The 21089-nt window shown below is 47.8% G+C and overlaps 1 protein-coding gene across 4 annotated transcripts in view; it reads right to left on the bottom strand.

The window, feature by feature from the left end:
• ANO10 (anoctamin 10) overlaps positions 1–21089 on the bottom strand; it is a 45738-nt gene that overhangs the window by 24454 nt on the left and 195 nt on the right. Inside the window, exons 1-7 of one of the 4 annotated variants that reach the window (XM_068126566.2) lie at positions 20427–20772; positions 17270–17403; positions 15979–16161; positions 14951–15085; positions 13167–13286; positions 11622–11872; positions 2082–2400 (exon numbers count right to left, since the gene is read on the bottom strand). In XM_068126566.2, the coding sequence (XP_067982667.2) occupies positions 2082–2400; positions 11622–11872; positions 13167–13286; positions 14951–15085; positions 15979–16161; positions 17270–17387 (1126 nt within the window). In that variant the 5' untranslated portion in view covers positions 17388–17403; positions 20427–20772. Of the gene's footprint in view, positions 1–2081; positions 2401–11621; positions 11873–13166; positions 13287–14950; positions 15086–15978; positions 16162–17269; positions 17404–17489; positions 17614–18079; positions 18390–20426; positions 20773–21089 lie in introns of those variants that run through there. The other 3 variants (XM_068126567.2, XM_068126568.2, XM_068126565.2) reach the window with 3 other exon arrangements.

Genomic DNA, 21089 nt, shown 5'->3' with positions numbered 1-21089 from the left:
GCACAGTGAGTTATATTGTACGAACCTGATGGTACCATCATAGGAAATATATATTAGTTGTACAATTGATTACTAGTGTTGTTGTACTGTTATTCTTGTGTGATCTTAATACAATACTTGTTTGTTGGTAACAATTGGTGTGGTTTCACCATTGATCTTTGACATACAGAATAACACATCTTTCTGACGTGACTCCTCTCGGGGCTCGGAGGTACACCGTGACCGGGGTTTGGGGAGGAGCACGTAACACTGTGCTGCCTTGAATGTGTGCATGGCATCATGAAATCAGGATGTTTCCAAGGCATTTTGGATCAAAATGTTCAACCCAGTGTCAGAAAGCTGGGTCTCCGTCAAAGGTCATGGGTCTTGCAGCAGGAAAATGACCCCAAACACACTTCAAAAAGCACCCATGTATGGTTCAAGACAAAACGCTTGACTGTTCTGAAGTGGCCAGCAATGAGTCCAGATCTAAATCCCATTTAACAAACACCTGTGGGGAGATCTGAAAACAGAAGTTGGGAGAAGGCACCCTTCAAATCTGGGAAAACTGGAGCAGTTTTGCACAAGAAGAGTGGGCCAAACTGCCAATAGAGAGATGTAGGAAGCTCATTCATGGCCATAGGAAGCACTTGACTGCAGTTATTTTGTCCAAAGGCTGTGATACCAATTATTAAATCGAGGGTGTCAAAAATTGTCAATGTCATTTCTTTTTCTTTTCTGATTTAAATGGATATATTAAGTTCTAAATCAAAAACAAAAGTTCTGTAATATTAACAGTGAAATAAAGCATTGTGGAGACCAAATACTTTTATCAATTTCAACCTATTTTTCGAGGAAATTGTGAATTTTTTTTTTTTTTTTTTTTGTATACTTAATCGAGGCTCGTGAAAGAGCTGACATTTACTTCACAAACAAATCAACCAGACAAACAATTATATATTTATATAAATATATAAATATATAATTTTCTTTGAAAAAAGTGCAAGGGTGCCAATATTTTTGGCCACGACTATCTCTCAATTGTGAAGGATCACTGAAAAATTCTAGCATCCGGATTTTCACCAAAGTAGAATCAATTCGTCTTTGTCACACACCAAATGTGTCCACCAAGTTTATTCCGAATCTGTCCATAACATTTTAGAATATCCTGCTCACAGACAAACAGAGGTAAGCAGCGGTGAAAACACAATCTCGGTCTACCTTCAGTGGTGGAAGTAACTACGAGTAGCCAATTTGACAATTCTGTAGCAAACTCCAAACCTTTGATTTGATACCGGGTCAATATGCCAAAAAAGGTCTCTTGCTTATTATCTCCGCCACGGAAGTTGGGCGGAGGTTATGTTTTCACATCTGTTTGTCTGTCTGTACATGTGAGCAGGATATCTCAAAAAGTTATGGACAGATTTGGATTAAACTTGGGGTCAGGCTGGGTGTGTGACAAGAACAAATTGATTGGATTTTAGTGAGGATCAGGATCCAGATACGGGAATTTTAAAGAGATTCCTCATCATTGAGAATATGAATTGAATGAATGATCGTTTTAAGGCCATTTTCCCCGCTAGAGCAGGGGTTAGCCTTGCGGGCCCTATGACAATCATGGTTCCATCTTTGAGGCAATGTTTTTATGGCCGGATGCCCTTCCTGATGCCAACCCTTAGTCGCCTCTTACGATGCGCAGGGATACGGTGTACCTATTTTAAGCCGGGGTACGCACCGGGATCATTCATCCCAGCAAGCTGGTACTCAATTTGCCGACCTCGGAAGGATGACAGGCTGAGTCAACCCCCCTGGCGTTAATTCAGCGATCGACCGGGATTCGAACCCAGGATCCTAGGATCCCAAGCTGGCACCAGGCTTGGGATAGGGCCAAAATCGATATATAGCACAAACTGATTAGATCTTGGTTAAGGTCTGGATGCAGATCCGGCCTATCAGTGGGATACAAGATGTAAAATGTTTAGCCTAGCAGGGGTATGTGCTCTTTTACATGCCCTTCTATTTGTAAGAGTATCTGCAACTATTGTGGATTTTCCTTTCTCCCTCCATGAAAAAAAGAAAAAATATTTGATGCACCAACATACCCCATTCAGTGAGAACCTCTGCAAGGACACGATAAACCCGATTCAGTGCTTCAATGACCACAACGTAGATAGCGCTCGGTAAATAAAGGGACAAGAAGGCTAGAGGAGCAAAAGGTTCTGCAAGACGGAAGTCCAGGGCCCACTTCTCTAGCCAAAAGTAAGCAAACATAACGATGGCGGCAAGGCCCAGAGAGACAATGACAAATGGCACAGATACAAGGTAGACTCGCAGGGCACATTTCCATGCTGGAAACGTCGGCTCAACCCGTCCAGTCACGAGGTTTGGCGCCAGAGGGCCGTGGAAGCCAGGTCGAGGCTCCTAAGGAGAGAAGAATATGCATCACCTGGTCATTAAGTGTGTTAACATGAAATGAAAACATCTTCCTGCAACACTACTACGACTCCAATTAAACCCACCGTCTTGTGGAGTCAGCCATGGGGGAAAGTTTGGCCCAAGCTATTCATGAACTGGGCTAATCAGGCCATGAAGCAGCTGATGTTCAACTGGAGCCAATTTGTGCAGGAATTTGCAATTTGTTCATGGTGTTGATTATAAATCGCCTACCGAACTCTTTTCAAAAGACACTGTGGGATAGTTTAACAAGCTAATCCTAGCAGTCTGAGCCTCCTGACAACATCCATCTGAGGGACAGTGTACTTCCTGATGCAACACTCCTACGAAGGAAACACCAATTTGACAGTTTATAGTCAGGCGGAAAAAAAACCAAAAAAAAACCAACAGCACCATCAGCACTGATTTTTCTGTAAGGAATGTATCTTATTCAAACATATTGTTTTTATGTTTAAAATACAGTACTTAAGAAAACTAGAACGCCACTCTTAGACGTTGACCGTTATGCCTCTGCCATATTATTACATCATTATAATACTTGTACCAAGTTTGATTTAAATCCCTTTAGCTGTTCTCAAGTATCACATTTGTACCTGACATGACCTCTGACGCCAAAATCTAATGAGCTAATCTTTTCATCATATTATATTGTTGCGAATATGGAATTTGGCCTCCATATCCGCTTGTAAATATTCCCCTATTTTCTCCAATACTCCCCAACTTTCCCCGATCCCCCATTCCCTAGTCCCATTGCATGTAAATAACAATCAGTAGAGCCGACCTTCCCCTTATTCCCCCATTAAATGTCGTGCCCAGGTCCACCGCACCACACGTAGACAACTTTCGGACATCTTCCTAGTTATTCTTAATCTATGTCAGTTAAGGCCTCGTTTCCATTAATTATGACTCTTCGTTGCACCAGAATGTGATTATATGGCACCAGTAGTGAGTTTAGGACCTTCCCATACCTCCTCCCATCTTCTTCCCCAAACAACAACAACAACAAAAGAGGGGGGCGGCGCGGTGACGGCATGGGGAGTGGGCGTCCTCCTTCCGGCTCGGTTAGCCACCATTGACCACGCGCTCCACGGGGTTACCACGAAGGGGCTCCCTGTCGGCCCCTCGTCAAGGGCGGAGCCGGTAACCCCCGCACCCAATGAGAAGCCATGGGCCGATGCCATCTGGGGCGGCGCTAACGAGCCGAGGGCGTGTCACTCCCCGCCGGATATATACGCGGCCCCGCGCCGGACGTGAAGAGAGATGCGCCCCGAGCTTGGAAGGAAAAGACGCCACCCTCCCGAGCGCTGAGCGACCTCCCCAGCTCGAGACCAAAGTCGCGACCCACAAGCGCTGTGATACCTTCACGCATCTCTGGACACCACCGTACGTGATTCTGTCCCTGAGCCAGGTGCACCTGAGCCATCGCGACCTGCCTCCCCTTTTCATCAACCCCCGTGTGAGTCAGCCTTGTCCCGTTTGTCTGTAGTCTGTCCGGGGTTAATATAAGAGTGTGTCTAAGTGCCTGTCTTTCTGTGATTATAACTCTAGCCCCTGTAATCTAACCTTTTTCCGTACGAATATACTTGAGAATCGAAACCCTGGTGTCGTATTGTGTCATTATAACCCAGCCGGGTGTCTTCTCTTTCCTATTGAGCCAGCGTAGCGCGATTAGTCAACATTCGGGCACAATCGGGTAACTTGTACGGATACGGCGGCCATCCCGCTCGGCCCACCATACCATCAAAGTCGTATCTGTAACAATTGGTGTCGGGAGTGAGATTCGAGGCCCGACCAAATTTTGAAGAAAAAAAAAAAAAAAAACGAATAGAGGAAAAAAAAAAAATTTGGTCAAAATTTGGAGCGGCCGAAATTTGTTTTGTTTTACGAAACTCGAATTTTGCAAGTCGCGCTATGGCGGATCAAGACGGCTGGGGTCCGGTAGGGGAGAGTGAAGCAGGGTCGGTCCAGGACCAAATTGAGGGACATGAGGGACATGAGGAGAGCGAAGCAGCGAGGGTAGCAAACGCACAAAATGGCGCCTCGCTGGTCACCGCGCCCGCGACCGTAGCAGCGCCGCCGATGGATTGGGGCCTATTTATGGAACAAATAAAGGCGCTCATGGTCCAGACAAGTGAAGACCTGAGGAATGACTTGGGAAACCAAATGGGGGTAATGAGGGACGAAGCGAGGGCTCGGAGTGAGCAATTGGGGGTAATGAGGGACGAAGCGAGGGCTCGGAGTGAGCAATTGGGGGTAATGAGGGACGAAGCGAGGGCTCGGAGTGAGCAATTGGGGGTAATGAGGGACGAAGCGAGGGGTACCGGTGAGAAGTTAGACAATAATTTTGAGGAGTTAGACAAGAAAATTGGGAAGTTAGACAATAATTTTGAGGAGTTAGACAAGAAAATTGGGAAGTTAGACAAAAATTTTGAGGGGTTAGACAATGGGATAAAAGAGGTGAGAAATGGGTTAGAGGGGGTAGAAAATAGAATGGCTGCCCAGGAGAATCAGATAGAGGGAGTGAAAACTGGGTTAACGGGGGTAGAAAACAGAATGGCCGCTCAAGAGAATCAAATGGAAGGGATGCAAAAAGGGTTAGAGGGGTTAGAAAACACCATGGAAGGCAAATTGAGGGACATGAGGGACCAAGCGGAAAGGGAAGTTAACCAAATGGGGCAGCAGATAGAGGGGGTCAGAATGGGGGTAGAAACCAAACTGGATGCTCACAGGGAGGAAATGGAGCAGATGAGGGTGGCATCTGGGCAGGAGATGCAAGTGATGGGAGAGGAGATCAGAAGAGGAGTGAGTGAGGAGGTCGGAGGAGTGCGCGAGGAGGTGAGGCACTGTGAGGAGCACATGGAAAAGGAGGTGAGAAAGGGGACTGTAAAGTTACAAGGGGGCATAGAGGACCTGACGCAGGAGGTGGAGCAGCTGACGGTGGGACAGACGGAGTTAGTGGAGCAGGTTCAAAGGAACACTGCAGTATTAGGAGGTTTAAAAGCGACACAAAACGACATAAAAAATGACTTGGTAGCGACGAAGAGGGAATGTCAGATGGTACGTGAGGGACTGACAACGAGGTTGGACGAAGTGATAGAGGTTATGGAGACGAAGGACCGGCAGGTGAGGACGCACATGGAAACGGTCAAGGTAGCCTTGGAGGACGAGCTTGAGGAGACGTACCGGGGAATAAAAGAGGTGAAGCACAAATTAGAAGAAGTGGAAGAAGGGGTGAGCGAAATTAAAAAGCGACGGAGAGAGGATAAGAAAGAGATAAAAGAGGAGGTAAAAGAATTGGTCCAGAGTCTGTGTTCGGATCGTGATGATGTGCTCATTAACCGGATGAGGGATTCGCAGGTGATGGAGGAGAAGCGAAGAGAAAGAGGACCCGGTGTAAGTGGTGACCAATATGGTCGTGCGTATGATGCGCCAGGTGATTTAATAAGCTTGGGGGTCGAGATAGACCCGGGTGTTCGTGAGAGGCCGTGGGTGAAGTGTGCGACAGGTCTGGTGTGCGAAAGAGGAGGTGTGCAAGAAAGTCCGACTCTGGGGTGTGTGAGGAAAAAGTGTGTACCAAGGAGTGAGTGTGCAGGCGAGAGTGAGTCGGTCGTAGCGCGTGTGCGAGGGAGCACATGGAAGCGTGGTGTGGTGAGTGTTACAGAGGGTGTGACCGGAGAGTGTGCGCAAGAGTGTGCGCGAGAAAGGTGTGTGACGGCCAGGTGCATGAGGAAAGAGTGCGCTGTCAGAAGTAAGGAAGAGTGTCCACCTGTGGTGAGTGTTACAGAGGGTGTAACGGGAGAGTGTGCGCGAGAAAGGTGTGTGACGGACAGGTGCATGAGGAAAGAGTGCGCTGTCAGAAGTAAGGAAGAGTGTCCACCTGTGGTGAGTGTTACAGAGGGTGTAACGGGAGAGTGTGCGCGAGAAAGGTGTGTGACGGACAGGTGCATGAGGAAAGAGTGCGCTGTCAAGAGTAAGGGTGAGTGCGCTGTCAGGAATGGAGGTGAAAGTAGTGAGAGTGACATGGAGCGTGAGGTAGTTGTGACAGGTGAGCGAGGATGTACACCTGGGATGGAAGGATGCACACCTGGAATGGTAGAGCGTGAGTGGGAATGCACGCTGGAATTGGTAGTGAGACACGTGGTTGGGTGTGCGAGTGAGAGCACACCTGTGATTGTCACAGAGGAGGTGACCGAGAAAGGGGCGCGAAGAGGTGTATTGGTGAGGTGTGCGGGCGACGAATGTGTGCCAAAGTGTTCGGTGGTCAGGTGTGTGACCAAGGCTGTGAGTGGAATGAGGGTACCTGGGTGTGTAAGGAAGGGTACGAGGAGCATGGGCACAGCTGGATGTGTGAGAAAGGAGCGGGCTGCGGGGTGTAAGCATGCAGGTGAAGCATCGACATTAAACGGGTTAAAGGTTAGGTCGACTTTTAGCCGAAGCGGGCCCTCGGTGCGTGCCGGGTTTCGCGTGCCGCGAGAACCAGCGGGGATCCGAGCCACGGCGGGTTCGAAAGGACCGCCGTGCGCGATCCGTGCTGGGCCTCGCTTTGAACGGCCGCGTCCGTGCTCCACTAGGCGGAGCTGGCAGCCCGATAGAAAGGGTCGTCATGGCGACCACTTTTTGGTGAGACGTGCCGGCAGGTCGAGATCGGGCAATTGGATGGCTCCACGCCGAGGTGGTGCGTGGGATCTCGGCACGGGTAAGCCCCCGTCCCTGCACCGAGTGCCGGACGTATCCAGCCGCTGGCACAAAACAACCAGCATCCATTGCTTGGCTTTACGAAGCCGGGCTTTGGACAGGGATTGGCGCACCGAGAGGTATTAGTGAGTAGACTGGGTGATGAGGTTAGTGTTTTGGACCCAAAATTAGAGAAAAACAAAATTTGATGATTGGCAAGGGATTGGCAGTAGTGATTGGCAGATGATGGGCAGTGATTGGCAAATTTTTAATTTGTTGAAATTTGATGTGCAAAATTGGTAGTGAGAGACCCCCGATGTGGTGGGATGGCAAATCCACCATCCCTCACAGGGGGGGGCAAAGGAGCAATAGCTTATGGGGTGTATGGCAGTGAAAACTAGCCCGGGTGGGTTAGGTTATATTGTAGGGATCGAGAAGAGATTGACATTAGGTAACGTTAAGTTTAGTTAGTGACTGATACCTGTAGTGGGGACGCAGGTAGTTTAGTATGGATGATAATGACGTGGGAGCGCAATAGTTTAAAGGGACGACTGGGAAGCGCAAGTTTCAGAAGGGAGTAGTTAGCTGAGATGATGCCGTGTTTGTGAGAATTGAACAGGTGTGATTGCACAGGTGTGCAACTGGACAGGTGTGTGGAGCAGTGTATGAGTAGTGAGTGTGTGGATCAGCGCGAATGCGCTTGGGGAGAGAAGGGTGCAGGTGGCACCAGGTGTGAGAGCACAGGTGTGCAGGTACAGGTGTGTGGAGAGAGTTGGAGTGAGTGGTACGGAGTGGTGTGCATGGTGCGAAGGTGTGGATGGGGGAAGAGTGGACCCCTTTCACGAGCACCCGGGGCGGGTAGTGTAAGTGTTAGGTAGAGGGTACAGGTAAATTGTGGTTGGATATTGGCATTTGTGGTGCGGTTGCAGAATGGTGTTGTGGATGGGTGCATTAGTGTTGTGGAAATGGCTGGGCGTGTAGCCTGTTAGTGTGTGTAGTTGGTTGGGCACTCCACCACTGTGAGGATGTCGGCCAGGTGAGGCCGCAGGTGGGCTCTGGGAGCCGGTAGTTGTGAGTGGGTGCCTGAGGATCCCGGGTGTGGATCGGGCAGCCCAGTGCCAGAGAGGGCACCGAGTGGGGAGAGAGCCAAAGGGCCTTCCCCAGGTAGTTAGGTTAGGGTAAGGAGCAGGTAAGCTCGGAGGCAACTGCAGTGGTGGAGGTGTGCAGGTGGGTAGACCCACTGGGAGAGGTACACGCCACAGCCCAGAAATTGTACGAGGGCACCGGGAGATGAATCGGGGGAGTGAGACCCCAAATTGAAGAGCACCACAGTTTGGCCAATGGGAATTGGTTTTTAGAACCCATAGTGTAAGAGGGCCAATGGTTTGGCCGGAGAAAGACCCCGGGTAGTGTAAAGTTGTTAAAGTCATTTAGGAGATAGTTAGGATTGATGAACCTGTCGCACCATACGCAGCCACTTACCTGTGGTGATGATGATGACTCCACACCTGTGTTTTCTTTGTTTTGTGCAGGAAATGAGATTGCTGTGAGGATTTGTGAGACGCATCACGACGTGGATGAGACATTGGGGTGATTCCATCTCTCCCTCCCTAGGAGGGACTGATGATGAATTGGTAATGGCAAATTTTGATGTTGAGTTGAAAATGGCAAATTTTGATGAGAGTTGAAAATGGCAAATTTGATTGGTTAGGAGGGAGAGAAGACGAATTTGGTTTATGGGAGGAACGGGGAAGACAGTAGGGATGTTTGTCGATTTGTAAAGTAGATGTTTATGGGTAGTGTTGTGTTTTTGTGGATACAGTAAGGGGTAAGGGAGGGGCCATGTAGGTTACCTGGTGGGGGGGGGGCGTACGATAGGAACGTACCTGTCTCACCTGGTTCCCATGTGCCCCCAGTGTGCATTACCTTATATTGCGTGCACTTTTGCGCCCTTACCACCTTACTCACTTGTTTCTTCTTTTGTCTCCCACCTCCGAGGATCTGGCTTTGGGGTAGAGAGAGAGGAGAGAGAGGTGCTGGCTACGCAGTTGTGGGCCTGCACTTTCGCTGCTTGCTGCCTGGATCGATACACCATATGGACCGCAATGTTGGTGGCCACCCACAATGGACCGTAGTTCTTTTGCGGCCAAGCACCACCCGTGGATGGACCTATGGGTCAACGTGGCACCTATGCCATACAGGTGAACCACTTTTAGTTGACACCAAGTGCACCACAAGAAGAGCAAGAGACACCTGCAGGGTTAGGGGTTGTCGCATTTATTTTTAATCATTGAACAATGGTGACTGCACCGATTGGTGGTGGGGTGGTGCTTTTGATGCTCGGGAAGGGTGCTCTGCACGTTATTAAAGGCCGTCGGCCACAGAGCACTCGTGGGTTGGTGTATCGATGCTGGCAAGCGCGCTCTCTCTATGCATAACATCTGCATGTGTTCCTCCAAAGACAGGTCCTGGATCGTAGTGTAAATAGCAGCGTAGTCTTGTAAATAATGCTCCCTACCGGCTGTATGTTTAGTTTGCGAATTCTTTCCGGATTCGGTTATCCTGTGGGTGTGTTTCTGTGAGGAGAAGGGTGCAACGTCGCAGGGGGACATATTTACTCATTTGTGAATATCTGTAAAACTGTCGCACTCAGGGTAGAGTTAATAGTAGAGGGAACTACATTGCGTGCCACACTAAAGTAGGTAAAAATTTATCGGGTCGGGACGCCCCGAGGGTAGAGAAGGGTGCAATGTTGCGAATATGGAATTTGGCCTCCATATCCGCTTGTAAATATTCCCCTATTTTCTCCAATACTCCCCAACTTTCCCCGATCCCCCATTCCCTAGTCCCATTGCATGTAAATAACAATCAGTAGAGCCGACCTTCCCCTTATTCCCCCATTAAATGTCGTGCCCAGGTCCACCGCACCACACGTAGACAACTTTCGGACATCTTCCTAGTTATTCTTAATCTATGTCAGTTAAGGCCTCGTTTCCATTAATTATGACTCTTCGTTGCACCAGAATGTGATTATATGGCACCAGTAGTGAGTTTAGGACCTTCCCATACCTCCTCCCATCTTCTTCCCCAAACAACAACAACAACAAAAGAGGGGGGCGGCGCGGTGACGGCATGGGGAGTGGGCGTCCTCCTTCCGGCTCGGTTAGCCACCATTGACCACGCGCTCCACGGGGTTACCACGAAGGGGCTCCCTGTCGGCCCCTCGTCAAGGGCGGAGCCGGTAACCCCCGCACCCAATGAGAAGCCATGGGCCGATGCCATCTGGGGCGGCGCTAACGAGCCGAGGGCGTGTCACTCCCCGCCGGATATATACGCGGCCCCGCGCCGGACGTGAAGAGAGATGCGCCCCGAGCTTGGAAGGAAAAGACGCCACCCTCCCGAGCGCTGAGCGACCTCCCCAGCTCGAGACCAAAGTCGCGACCCACAAGCGCTGTGATACCTTCACGCATCTCTGGACACCACCGTACGTGATTCTGTCCCTGAGCCAGGTGCACCTGAGCCATCGCGACCTGCCTCCCCTTTTCATCAACCCCCGTGTGAGTCAGCCTTGTCCCGTTTGTCTGTAGTCTGTCCGGGGTTAATATAAGAGTGTGTCTAAGTGCCTGTCTTTCTGTGATTATAACTCTAGCCCCTGTAATCTAACCTTTTTCCGTACGAATATACTTGAGAATCGAAACCCTGGTGTCGTATTGTGTCATTATAACCCAGCCGGGTGTCTTCTCTTTCCTATTGAGCCAGCGTAGCGCGATTAGTCAACATTCGGGCACAATCGGGTAACTTGTACGGATACGGCGGCCATCCCGCTCGGCCCACCATACCATCAAAGTCGTATCTGTAACAATATATACATATACCACGTTTTGTCAAAATCCCATCACTGGTTCACAAACTGTCACTCAGGAGTTTTGCAGACAGGACGAGGCATCCATCTGTGCATCGCAGCATCGTCCCTCGGATGAACATTAAACTGGGTGCCACGTCTGTTGGCATTAGTTGGTGGACGATAACAATTACAGTGCCTTCGCCAAGCGTAGAAGAACCATCGCCGGCACCCTGAACAGAATAACAACTTCCAGCTTAAACCTACATGAGGCATTGCATCAGCGGAACAGCCACGTCCCCAGCAATGATGCAACCCAGCAGCCACGTGCTGCACACAAAATGAAATTTACCATTCCCTTTGAACTGCCTGCATTCCCAAGCAACACTACAAGCAGCTTGCTCTCAGATTTGGCTCACCCAGATTTCACATTTGGCTTCCAGGTCTGTGACCTTATTTGGCTTCGGTTTTTATGTACCATCTAAACATAAAAAGGCAAACTGATATGGTGCAACCATCACAGGGCAAATGGTCTCGTCCGACACCAAAACTTCCATGCATTTCCTTGTCCGCTGGCAATGGGTTTAGATCTATGACACTGTACTGTATATGCGCAATTGCAATTATTCTGATATAACTTCTACAAATAACATGTCGTGTAGGCTTTACATACCTCAAAATCATAACGTAAGAGCAGGCTTCCCCACGAATAAGCAAGCACCGCACTGTGGCGCTTCCAAAGCTGAATAAAGACGCACACCCAGATGAGCAAAAGCAGGGCAAGTGCTGCGTGCCGGTCTGTCTGCCCACCGACAAGTGCAAATAGTAGGCCGAAAGCACCCACGGGTATGAGCGCCGAGGTCAGGTAGCCAAGAAATGAAAAGTACAATGCAACAGTGTCTCCGAAGTATCGGCGGATATCATCTGTGGAGATAAATTCAAAATACTTAGAAATTTATTACTTTAATCAAAAGACAGAATGATCCTTTTAACCTGTAGTTTAGTCTATCGATGGTACTACAATGAATGTGAACGTAGACATGGGAAAGCCATACATGATGAACTTGCACAACCATGTTGCAACCACAGCCTTGCAGTACAATTAGGACCAGGTAAGATCACGTGATAAACCTTACAAAAGTTCCTTTGATAGTGTGGGTGCATCAGAGAAATACATGATCCACCATTGATGTCTCATGACGACGCAAAATTAAATGTGTAGATGGGTCCGAATATTGTGGCCTGCAATCCTTGTCATGGCATGCAATACAAACAATTTTGGGGATATTGGTTGTTTTTGGGTATTGTGTTCATTTTCCCAACAAGTGTTGCGTTTTAAAAGTGTACAGATGTAAAATAGCTAAAAACGATAAGCACAACCACCTTGATATTTTATCTTGAAATACAAAGGCCTCCAAACATTGTGATCTTGACCACCGAGTGGCATTTGATGAGGTCCAAACATGCCACAATACCCAAGCCTTGATATAAAAGCTTCCTTTGATTGATGAGAGGCAAAAGTATGTGAGGAGAACTGAAGGATGAAGTAGTTGAGAAAGTAAGTGGAAGGAGTGAAGAGGGCAGAGGAGGTATTGGGGGAAGAGAATGTGGCTGACAATGATGGGGAAGACACAGATCTACAAAAAAGGAGGTAGAAAGCCTTCCTACAACCATCAATATCCTCATGTGGATCATCATGGAGTCGACGTAAGCATCACTCAATTCCAAATACATCCACTTTACTGTAAGAAGCCGTACTTAACATCAGTGGTACCTCAATAGCAAATAAGGAGAAAATCCAAACTCTTAGGATGAAAATCAAAATCAAAACGATTCGTAAAAACCTGTTTCAGAGGTCTTTTAAAAGGCAAAACATCCGATGGTCCCAGATTTATGCTCGATTCTTATAGTTTTACCTTTACAGCTCTTATTGAGGAATCTATTCAGACAGGCTCAAGCATATACCCAAGCAAACTTCCAAGCTACGTTAGTCAATTGAAAAAATAGTTCACAGAGCCAAATATCGACATCAAATTAGCCGTAATTTGTTGTGTTTGTATGTTTCACATAGGTTTAGGAGGACAGTTTATATAGATGACAAGTGCAAATAAAAAAACACTCCAAATAATCGAGAGTACATGACATATATCCTGGGTCAGACATCAAGGTTGAGAATCATCAAGGTTGAGAATGAACTACACCACCAAAAACAACTCACCTACTGGAGCAAACTTGAAGTTTATATTCCCATACCAAGATGCTGCCAACTTCCTCAACGAGTCCTGATCATGTAAAGGGTACAGCTGACGAACAAGTCGTTTGGACTGCAGGCGTCGAACTGGGAAAGGAGAGGATCCATGAGTCCACATCTAACACAATTTTTCACCTGACGTTAGACAGTGCAAAATGAGCAAAGGATTCTCGCACTATAAACAAAAAAAACATTTCCTTTACACCAAGATAAGTTATTAAAACATGCAAAACTAGCACGGCACTCAGAGAGCACACATCAGCCAGGCTGAACAGTTTGTTTTTATCCCACTGATAGGGATAATGATAATGTTAATGAACTGATGGGGATAAATTGAGTGAACTCCATTCAATGTACAATGTGCGCTGAGTGGGTTCATCAAAAATGTAGTGGTTTGAGAGGGTCATTAACCAGTGCGGCAGCTACATTCAAGTGTAAGGTGTGCACAGAGGGAGCTGCAGATGGAGGAAATGTTGAGTTGGATCTTGGAGACGGCGTGAAGCTGGAAGGTGTGAAAACATTTTGCTACCTCGGAGACATGCTGAATGGAGAAGGTGGATCAGACTCGGCAACGGTTGCTAGAGGGAGATGTGCATGGAAGACGTTTCGGGAACGGAGTGGTGTGCTGATGAGGAGGGGAGTGTCGTTGAAGCTGAAGGGAAAGGTGTATGCTGCATGTGTGAGAAGTGTTATGATTTATGGGAGCGAGACATGGGTAATGAACGTAGAGCAGCAACGAAGGCTGGAAAGGGTGGAAATGCGAATGATTCGGTGGATGTGCGGAGTATCGTTGAGAGAATGAATGAATGAATGAATTGCGAAAGATGATGAGAATAGAGCCTGTGATTGATGCTGTGAAGAGGAACAGGTTGAGATGGTTTGGTCATGTGTTGAGGAAGGATGAAAGTGACTGGTTGAGAAGAGTGATGGAAATGAATGTAGAAGGAAGTAGAGGACGGGGAAGACCGAGAAAGACTTGGCTAAAGATGGTCGAAGAAGAAATGCAGGCAAGGGGGTTAACAAGGGGAGATGCAGAAAATAGGGCAAAATGGAGAAGATCGTCATGGGGACCGCAAGGCTAACCCCCGCTCTAGCAGGGAAAATGGCCTTAAAATGCCTGTTGTTGTTGTTGTTGATAGGCCAGATCTGGATTCAGACCTGAACCAAAATCAAATGAGGTTTTTCTAGTCACCTACCCAAGTCATCAACCTAGTTTTGTCATAACTTGTCCACAACGTTTTGAGATATCGTGCTATATATCGGTTTTGGCCCCATCTCTCAATAGTGAAGAATCACTTTTAAAAATAATATAAATAAATTCTCGTATTCGGATTTGGATCTTCATCAAAATCGAATCAATTTGTTCTTTGTCACACTCCCAACCTGTCCAACAGGTTTCATCTGAATCCGTCCACAACTTTGAGATATAATGTTCACAGACAAGCATACAGACATTGTGAAAATATAACCTCTGTTCACCTACAGTGGTGGAGGTAACGAAATTATCAATTTAAACTACCAAACCCTCACGGCTTTATATTGTTCTTAGTATGGATTTTGTTTGATGACAAGAAAATACAAATACACTCAAGAATTTGATGGAGAAAAATAAATAAATAAATAAATAAACAAACAACTACAACAAATTGTTGGGTCGGAAAATAAAGAACAAAATCCATGATGACAAAACTGGGTTGCTGTGAAAATTGTCTCAGAAAAAAGTTTGACCAGTTTGTGCATTCGTTACATACAGATGGACTTCCCAGGATACAGTGCGATTTTAGGATAGCCATTGACGCTGCCCTTCTCCACGGCACGTAGATTGTCCAACTCCCTTTTGATGATGTACAGTTGTTCCGATGGCATGAAGAAATCATCGTTGTCATCTGGAGTATGGCGAAATAGAGATATTACTCTCAGGGATGGAGGAATTGGTGGGTAGGGTGACAAGGGGGTCAAACGAAACGATAAAACAGGTGTCGAGAAATGTACACAAGAAAGCCTCCTTTTTTTTTTTTTCTATGTCAGAAATACATTTCTACAGGACTTGCTCCAGTAATATTCTCGTGAGCACATACACAGGAACCAATCACGGGAAGGGGAACAGGAACGGGAACAGGAACACAGGAATCAAAAACAGGAACCAATCACGTGAACTCTCCACAAACTCAGAATCATGTGCCATTATGTGTCATGACCAAAAGGGGCACCCGCGATACACATTAACCTGGTCACAAATTTTGGTGGCACTCCTGACTATACGCACTTCCGGTTACCACATTCTCGTGATACTCAATGAATAAAGTAACGAATACTTTTTACTAAGCTCCACGCATTTTTGCCGATTCGTATTTGTTTTCCACCGTTGTGTCTTAAGGGGCAGTGTATGTGTTGTGACCGTGAGAACGGAAGTGATTATTCCATTTTACAATGAAGAAGCCTGGTGTTGGCCTAACGGTTAAGGTGGCTGGCTTAAGATTTTAGGGTCTAGAGTTTGAGCCGCTGTCGTGCCGTTTAAACAAGACCAGGTGTGCCAATTCAGTCTGTCATCCTTCCAATGCCAGCAAAATGAGTACTGTACCAGCCTACAGGTAACAGGGGCACTGCATCAGAGAATGAAGGATCGCAAAAGTAGATCTGTGTTTCAAACACTCACCGACACAAATCGATTGCAATAGCCTCTTCCGTCCTTTTAGGAACGGGTCAGCCTAATGAGGTGGCATCTTTAAGAAGCCGGATTTGAAAAGATAGAATTACGAAGTCAAAATGTGGATCGCACCGGAATAATCAAGGAATGAGTGGCGGGCCCGAAAAGTGAAAGGTCGCATTTCGTTCTCAGCATCAGGCTTCAGCAAACCAAATTCTTCCGCCGATAGCAGCAAACGTTCATGTACCGCACCAACCAGCAAAATGGTAGACTCCGGGCCTTTCTCTGCCAGAGGGCGAACAAGCAGCCCGGCACCTACAGAGAGGGAAAGGCGGGGGGAAAGAAGATTCTGGCACAGTTGAATTATTTCGAGAGCAACAATTCATAAACATGCCATTCTGAACTGCAATCAGAATCACGTGACATTGAAAAATCCCATTTAAACAGATTCAAATGTAATGGTTGCCCATTGCAGTCGAGGATGGCAGCTCACGTGGAAACAAACAAGCTACCTGGTGAACCTGTTTAGGGCACAGGGAGCTGCTGCCCTGACAGTGATGACAATCTTCATACAACATAATACCCGACCACTTGATACCCGCACCGGCTGGTGTTTGCTTCACGGTTAAGGTGGATGACTTAAGATTCTAGGGTCTTGAGTTCAAGCCCCTGTGGTGCCACTGAATTAACACCAGGCCGGTCGACTCAACCTGCCATCCTTCCGAGGTCGGCAAAATAAGCACCAGAGAGCTGGTAAGAGGACATTGCACCTGTGGCACAGCCACGCCCCCATAAAAAGATGCAGCCAAACAGCCACACACTGCATACGAATGAATAAATAAATGATACCCACAGTCCAAGCAGGAATTTGCAATCCGTTCAGGGTGCTGGCGATAACTCGCCTATTCGTTGTGAATGACACCTGGGAATCTTTAACATCCACCAACGCTTGGTGCTGGCAGACAAGACACCAAGCTTTAAGTTCTTCTGATGGATGGCACACACATTATTGCCTCTACATGCACACGAAACACAATGGTGACAGGTTCTAGCAGGGTAGAGATTCTAACCCAGTACAGGCAGGACGGCTCAATGGTGAGAGCTCAAAAACTAGGGGAGGGGGGAGGCAGAGGATTTTGAAAAACGAGGTTATAAGAATGATCTCCATTGGCAATTTTCACATCCTCTACAAACTCCACAAGAAGGGAGAAGGAAGGAAGATTAGACTCAAACGGAGAAATTAGTCTCCAAAGATGGAGAAGATTTTCGAAGACAATGCAAGTATGATTTGTGATATCGTGGAGGAGAGAGAGAGAAAGAGAAAGACAGAATTACAAAGTACAAACAAAGTCAAATTTGTACCATCCTCTCAAATGGGCCAAGATGTAAAATAACATGTGCAGTGCAGTCGGGACCAATTCACCTCCATTTGTTTTAGGAGTGCACAGCAAGGACAACAGCCAATCACGGGTATCGAACAGAATGTCCGGAGACAATTCGATGACAACGAGTGGTCGGAATCTCTCGCTCTGCGCTGGCATTGCTGCAAAGGAGATCCTGCAAACAGAACACATGTTGGACACACAGTTTTTGAAATACCATGGTCATGTGGAACACATTATATTATATTGATAAGATAATACCTGCTCTAGTCCAATTTATATGAGACCTGCTGCGACCAAATCTCCTGGGACTCGCAGACTCAACGGCACAGTCTCCCAGCCTCTCTGACCCAGTCTCGCAGGACTCGCATCCTCTCCGACCCAGTCTCGCACCCTCTCTGACCCAGTCTAGAGGGACTCGCACCCTCTCCGACCCAGTCTAGCGGGACCCGCACCCTCTCCGACCCAGTGTTGTGGGACTCACACCCTCTCCGACCCAGTCTCCGGGGAATCGCACCCTCTCCGACCCAGTTTCCGGAGACTCGAATCCACTCCGACCCAGTGTTGTGGGACTCACACCCTCTCCGACCCAGTCTCCGGGGACTCGCACCCTCTCTGACCCGAATCTCCGGGGACTCGCACCCTCTCCGACCCAGGCTCCCGGGACTCGCACCCTCTACGGCCAATCCCCCGGGATTCGCACCCTCTACGGCCAGTCCACCGAGACTCGCACCCTCTATGGCCAGTACCCCGGGACTCGCACCCTCTATGGCCAGTACCCCGGGACTCGCACCCTCTATGGCCAGTATCCCGGGACTTGCACCCTCTACAGCCAGTCCCCCGGGACTCACAAACTCTCCAGCCAAGTCTCGCAGGACCCGCACAATGTAGATGCGTCTCCCACGACTATCTTCTTCTTCTTCTTCTCCTCCTCCCACTCCCTCCCTCCCTTTGCTCTCCTCTCCTCTGCCTCGGTCTCTCCTCTCTTCCGTCTCTCCTCTCTTCCGTCTCTCCTCTCTTCCGTCTCTCCTCTCTTCCGTCTCTCCTCTTTTCCGTCTCTCCTCTCTTCCGTCTCTCCTCTCTTCCGTCTCTCCTCTCTTCCGTCTCTCCTCTCTTCCGTCTCTCCTCTCTTCCGTCTCTCCTCTCTTCCGTCTCTCCTCTCTTCAGTCTCTCCTCTCTTCAGTCTCTCCTCTCTTCCGTCTCTCCTCTCTTCCGTCTCTCCTCTCATCCGTCTCTCCTCTCTTCCGTCTCTCCTCTCTTCCGTCTCTCCTCTCTTCCGTCTCTCCTCTCTTCCGTCTCTCCTCTCTTCCGTCTCTCCTCTCTTCCGTCTCTCCTCTCTTCCGTCTCTCCTCTCTTGTCTTTTTTTTTTTTTTTTTGTATACAAGATCGAGGCTCGTGAAAGAGCGAACATTAATCACACAGAAAGACAAACAGACACATACAACAAATAACATCGGGAGCGGTAGACAAGATGGGGAGAGAGGGGGAAGGACACAAACAAAACATTTGAGAGCAGGGACCGAGAGACATGGAGACATCGAGAGATCTGTGGGAGGGAGAGGGCTTTGGGGGGAGGCATGTGAAGGGGGGGGGGAGGCATGTGAAGGGGGGGGGGGGGTGGGAGAGGTATAAACATATGGACACTGCCAGGACTTCCAGGAAGGAAGTTGGAATTTCAAACAAGGTGGATCTGGGGTGAATTAGTGGGGGTAGAAAAGATCAAGGTTTTGGATGGGGGAAGATAAGAGATGGTGGTGAACAGCTGTTTTAAAGACCTGGAGGGAGGAGTGGGATTGAAGGGAGTGTGGGAGTTTGTTCCAGAGGCGGGAGAAAAGAGGAATGAAAGAGTGAAGGTGAGCAGAGAGCCGAGATTTCGGCAGTTTAACCATCAGAGGGTTGCTGGCAGATCTTGTGCGACCTGTAGGAATATTTGGGGGACAGAGCACAGAGAGAGCTGGGGGAGCAAGGCCGGAGAGGAGTCGGTAGAAGACAGAAAGACCACCTACCTGCCTGCGGTGAGTGAGTGAAAGGCCCTCAGAGATAGCTTCATCGCGGGAGATTCCAATGATTTTGAACGCTTTGGATTCAACAGCGTGAAGCCGAGCAAGGTGTGAGGCAGGAGCACCAGCCCATAGGGGAGAACAGTATTCCATTGAGCTGCGGATGAAAGCCTTGTATGTGGTGAGGAGCTCAGGTGTGCCGAGGAAGGACTTCGCACGACGGAGGATGCCCAGTCGGCGACTGGCTTTGGAGGCCAGCTTGGAAATGTGGTTTTCCCAAGAAAGATCATGGCAGATAGTGAGACCCAAAAGCTTGAGCGACAGAACTTCTTGGAGAGGATTATTGAGAAAGTAGATGGGAGGGTTGTCCAGTCGATCTTTTCGGAGAGACATAGTAAGAGAGTGAGATTTGTCAGGATTGAAAGACATGTTCCACTTGTTTGACCAGTCTGTGATTTTGTCCAGGTCTTCAGAGAGTGAGGAGGCTGCAGACTGCCGATCTGAGGGAAAAGGAATGGAGCGGCAGAGAGTGGAGTCATCAGCAAAGAGATAGAGAGGATTTTCCAGAGAGTCGGAGAGATCATTGATAAAGACCAGAAAAAGCACAGGGCCCAGAACACTACCTTGGGGAACTCCAGCCTGAACAGGAAGGGGAGATGAGAGAAATCCATTCAGGGCCACACGTTGACTACGACCAGAGAGGAAGTCCGCAAGCCATGCATGGAGATTTCCATGGATACCATAGGAGGAGAGTTTGGTGAGCAGAGCTGGGTGCCAGACCGTATCGAAGGCACGTGATATGTCAAGGGAGACAGCTCTGATTTCCTGTTTGGCATTGAGGACCTCCATCCATTGTTGAGACAGTCTCTCCTCTCTTCAGTCTCTCCTCTCTTCAGTCTCTCCTCTCTTCAGTCTCTCCTCTCTTCAGTCTCTCCTCTCTTCAGTCTCTCCTCTCTTCTGTCTCTCCTCTCTTCTGTCTCTCCTCTCTTCTGTCTCTCCTCTCTTCTGTCTCTCCTCTCTTCTGTCTCTCCTCTCTTCTGTCTCTCCTCTCTTCTGTCTCTCCTCTCCTCTGTCTCTCTGGCACACACTTCCCAGCTCAGTATATTTTTGATCACGCCTGATTTCTTATTGATCACCTGCAGCCTAATCACGTCTGATTGCGCAGACCAAGTTTCTTATTTTATCATCTTTCACTCACCAACGTTCCCCTGTTTTATGAAGAGACTTCTGTTCTTTTCCTTGATGTACCCTCTGTCCTCTTTGCAGGGGTGTACAGTTACCCAGCAGCTCGCTAACGCTTGACAAGCTACTGCTTGTGCTGGTAGTTCCTTATCAACGGTTTCGAATGGCGTGCTTGCATGAGTGCTTGCACCACGAAACGAAAGCTCCACAAGATCAAGAACCTTGGTCCAACAACTGACCCATGACGTCTCAAACGACGGTGTAGAAATTTTAAATGTGTAATTATTTCTTCATTAAATTAGAGACATTCAATCACTATTCACACACAAATGTCGCACCTCTACCCGTTTCCCGTTTCCCTTAAATTTATATATTTTGCTTTTGCGGTTCATCTTTAATTTCTCAGATCTACTCAACTCTATACTATACATATCGTCCACCAACTTCACTAAAGTGAATTTTTATTTTTTTGGATTCGATCGTCACTTTGTTTTTTGGGTTTTTTTTTACTTTAACTTTGACGCAATGAAACGAAATCAATAATTTAAGAACCTTGTTATACAATAACTTTATTTTGGGTAAATTACCATTGCTTTGATGATAAATGGTAAAATTGACAAACTTGGGGCCATTGTTGATCCAAATGCGAGGATTGCAAGGTTTGAGAGAGAAAACTCGG

This window comes from Myxine glutinosa, chromosome 10 (assembly GCF_964187855.1).
Source record: "Myxine glutinosa chromosome 10, kmMyxGlut1.1, whole genome shotgun sequence".
Lineage (NCBI taxonomy): Eukaryota > Metazoa > Chordata > Myxini > Myxiniformes > Myxinidae > Myxine > Myxine glutinosa.
Note: the sequence above shows the minus strand (reverse complement) of the source record. Positions and strands in the feature narration are given on the sequence as shown.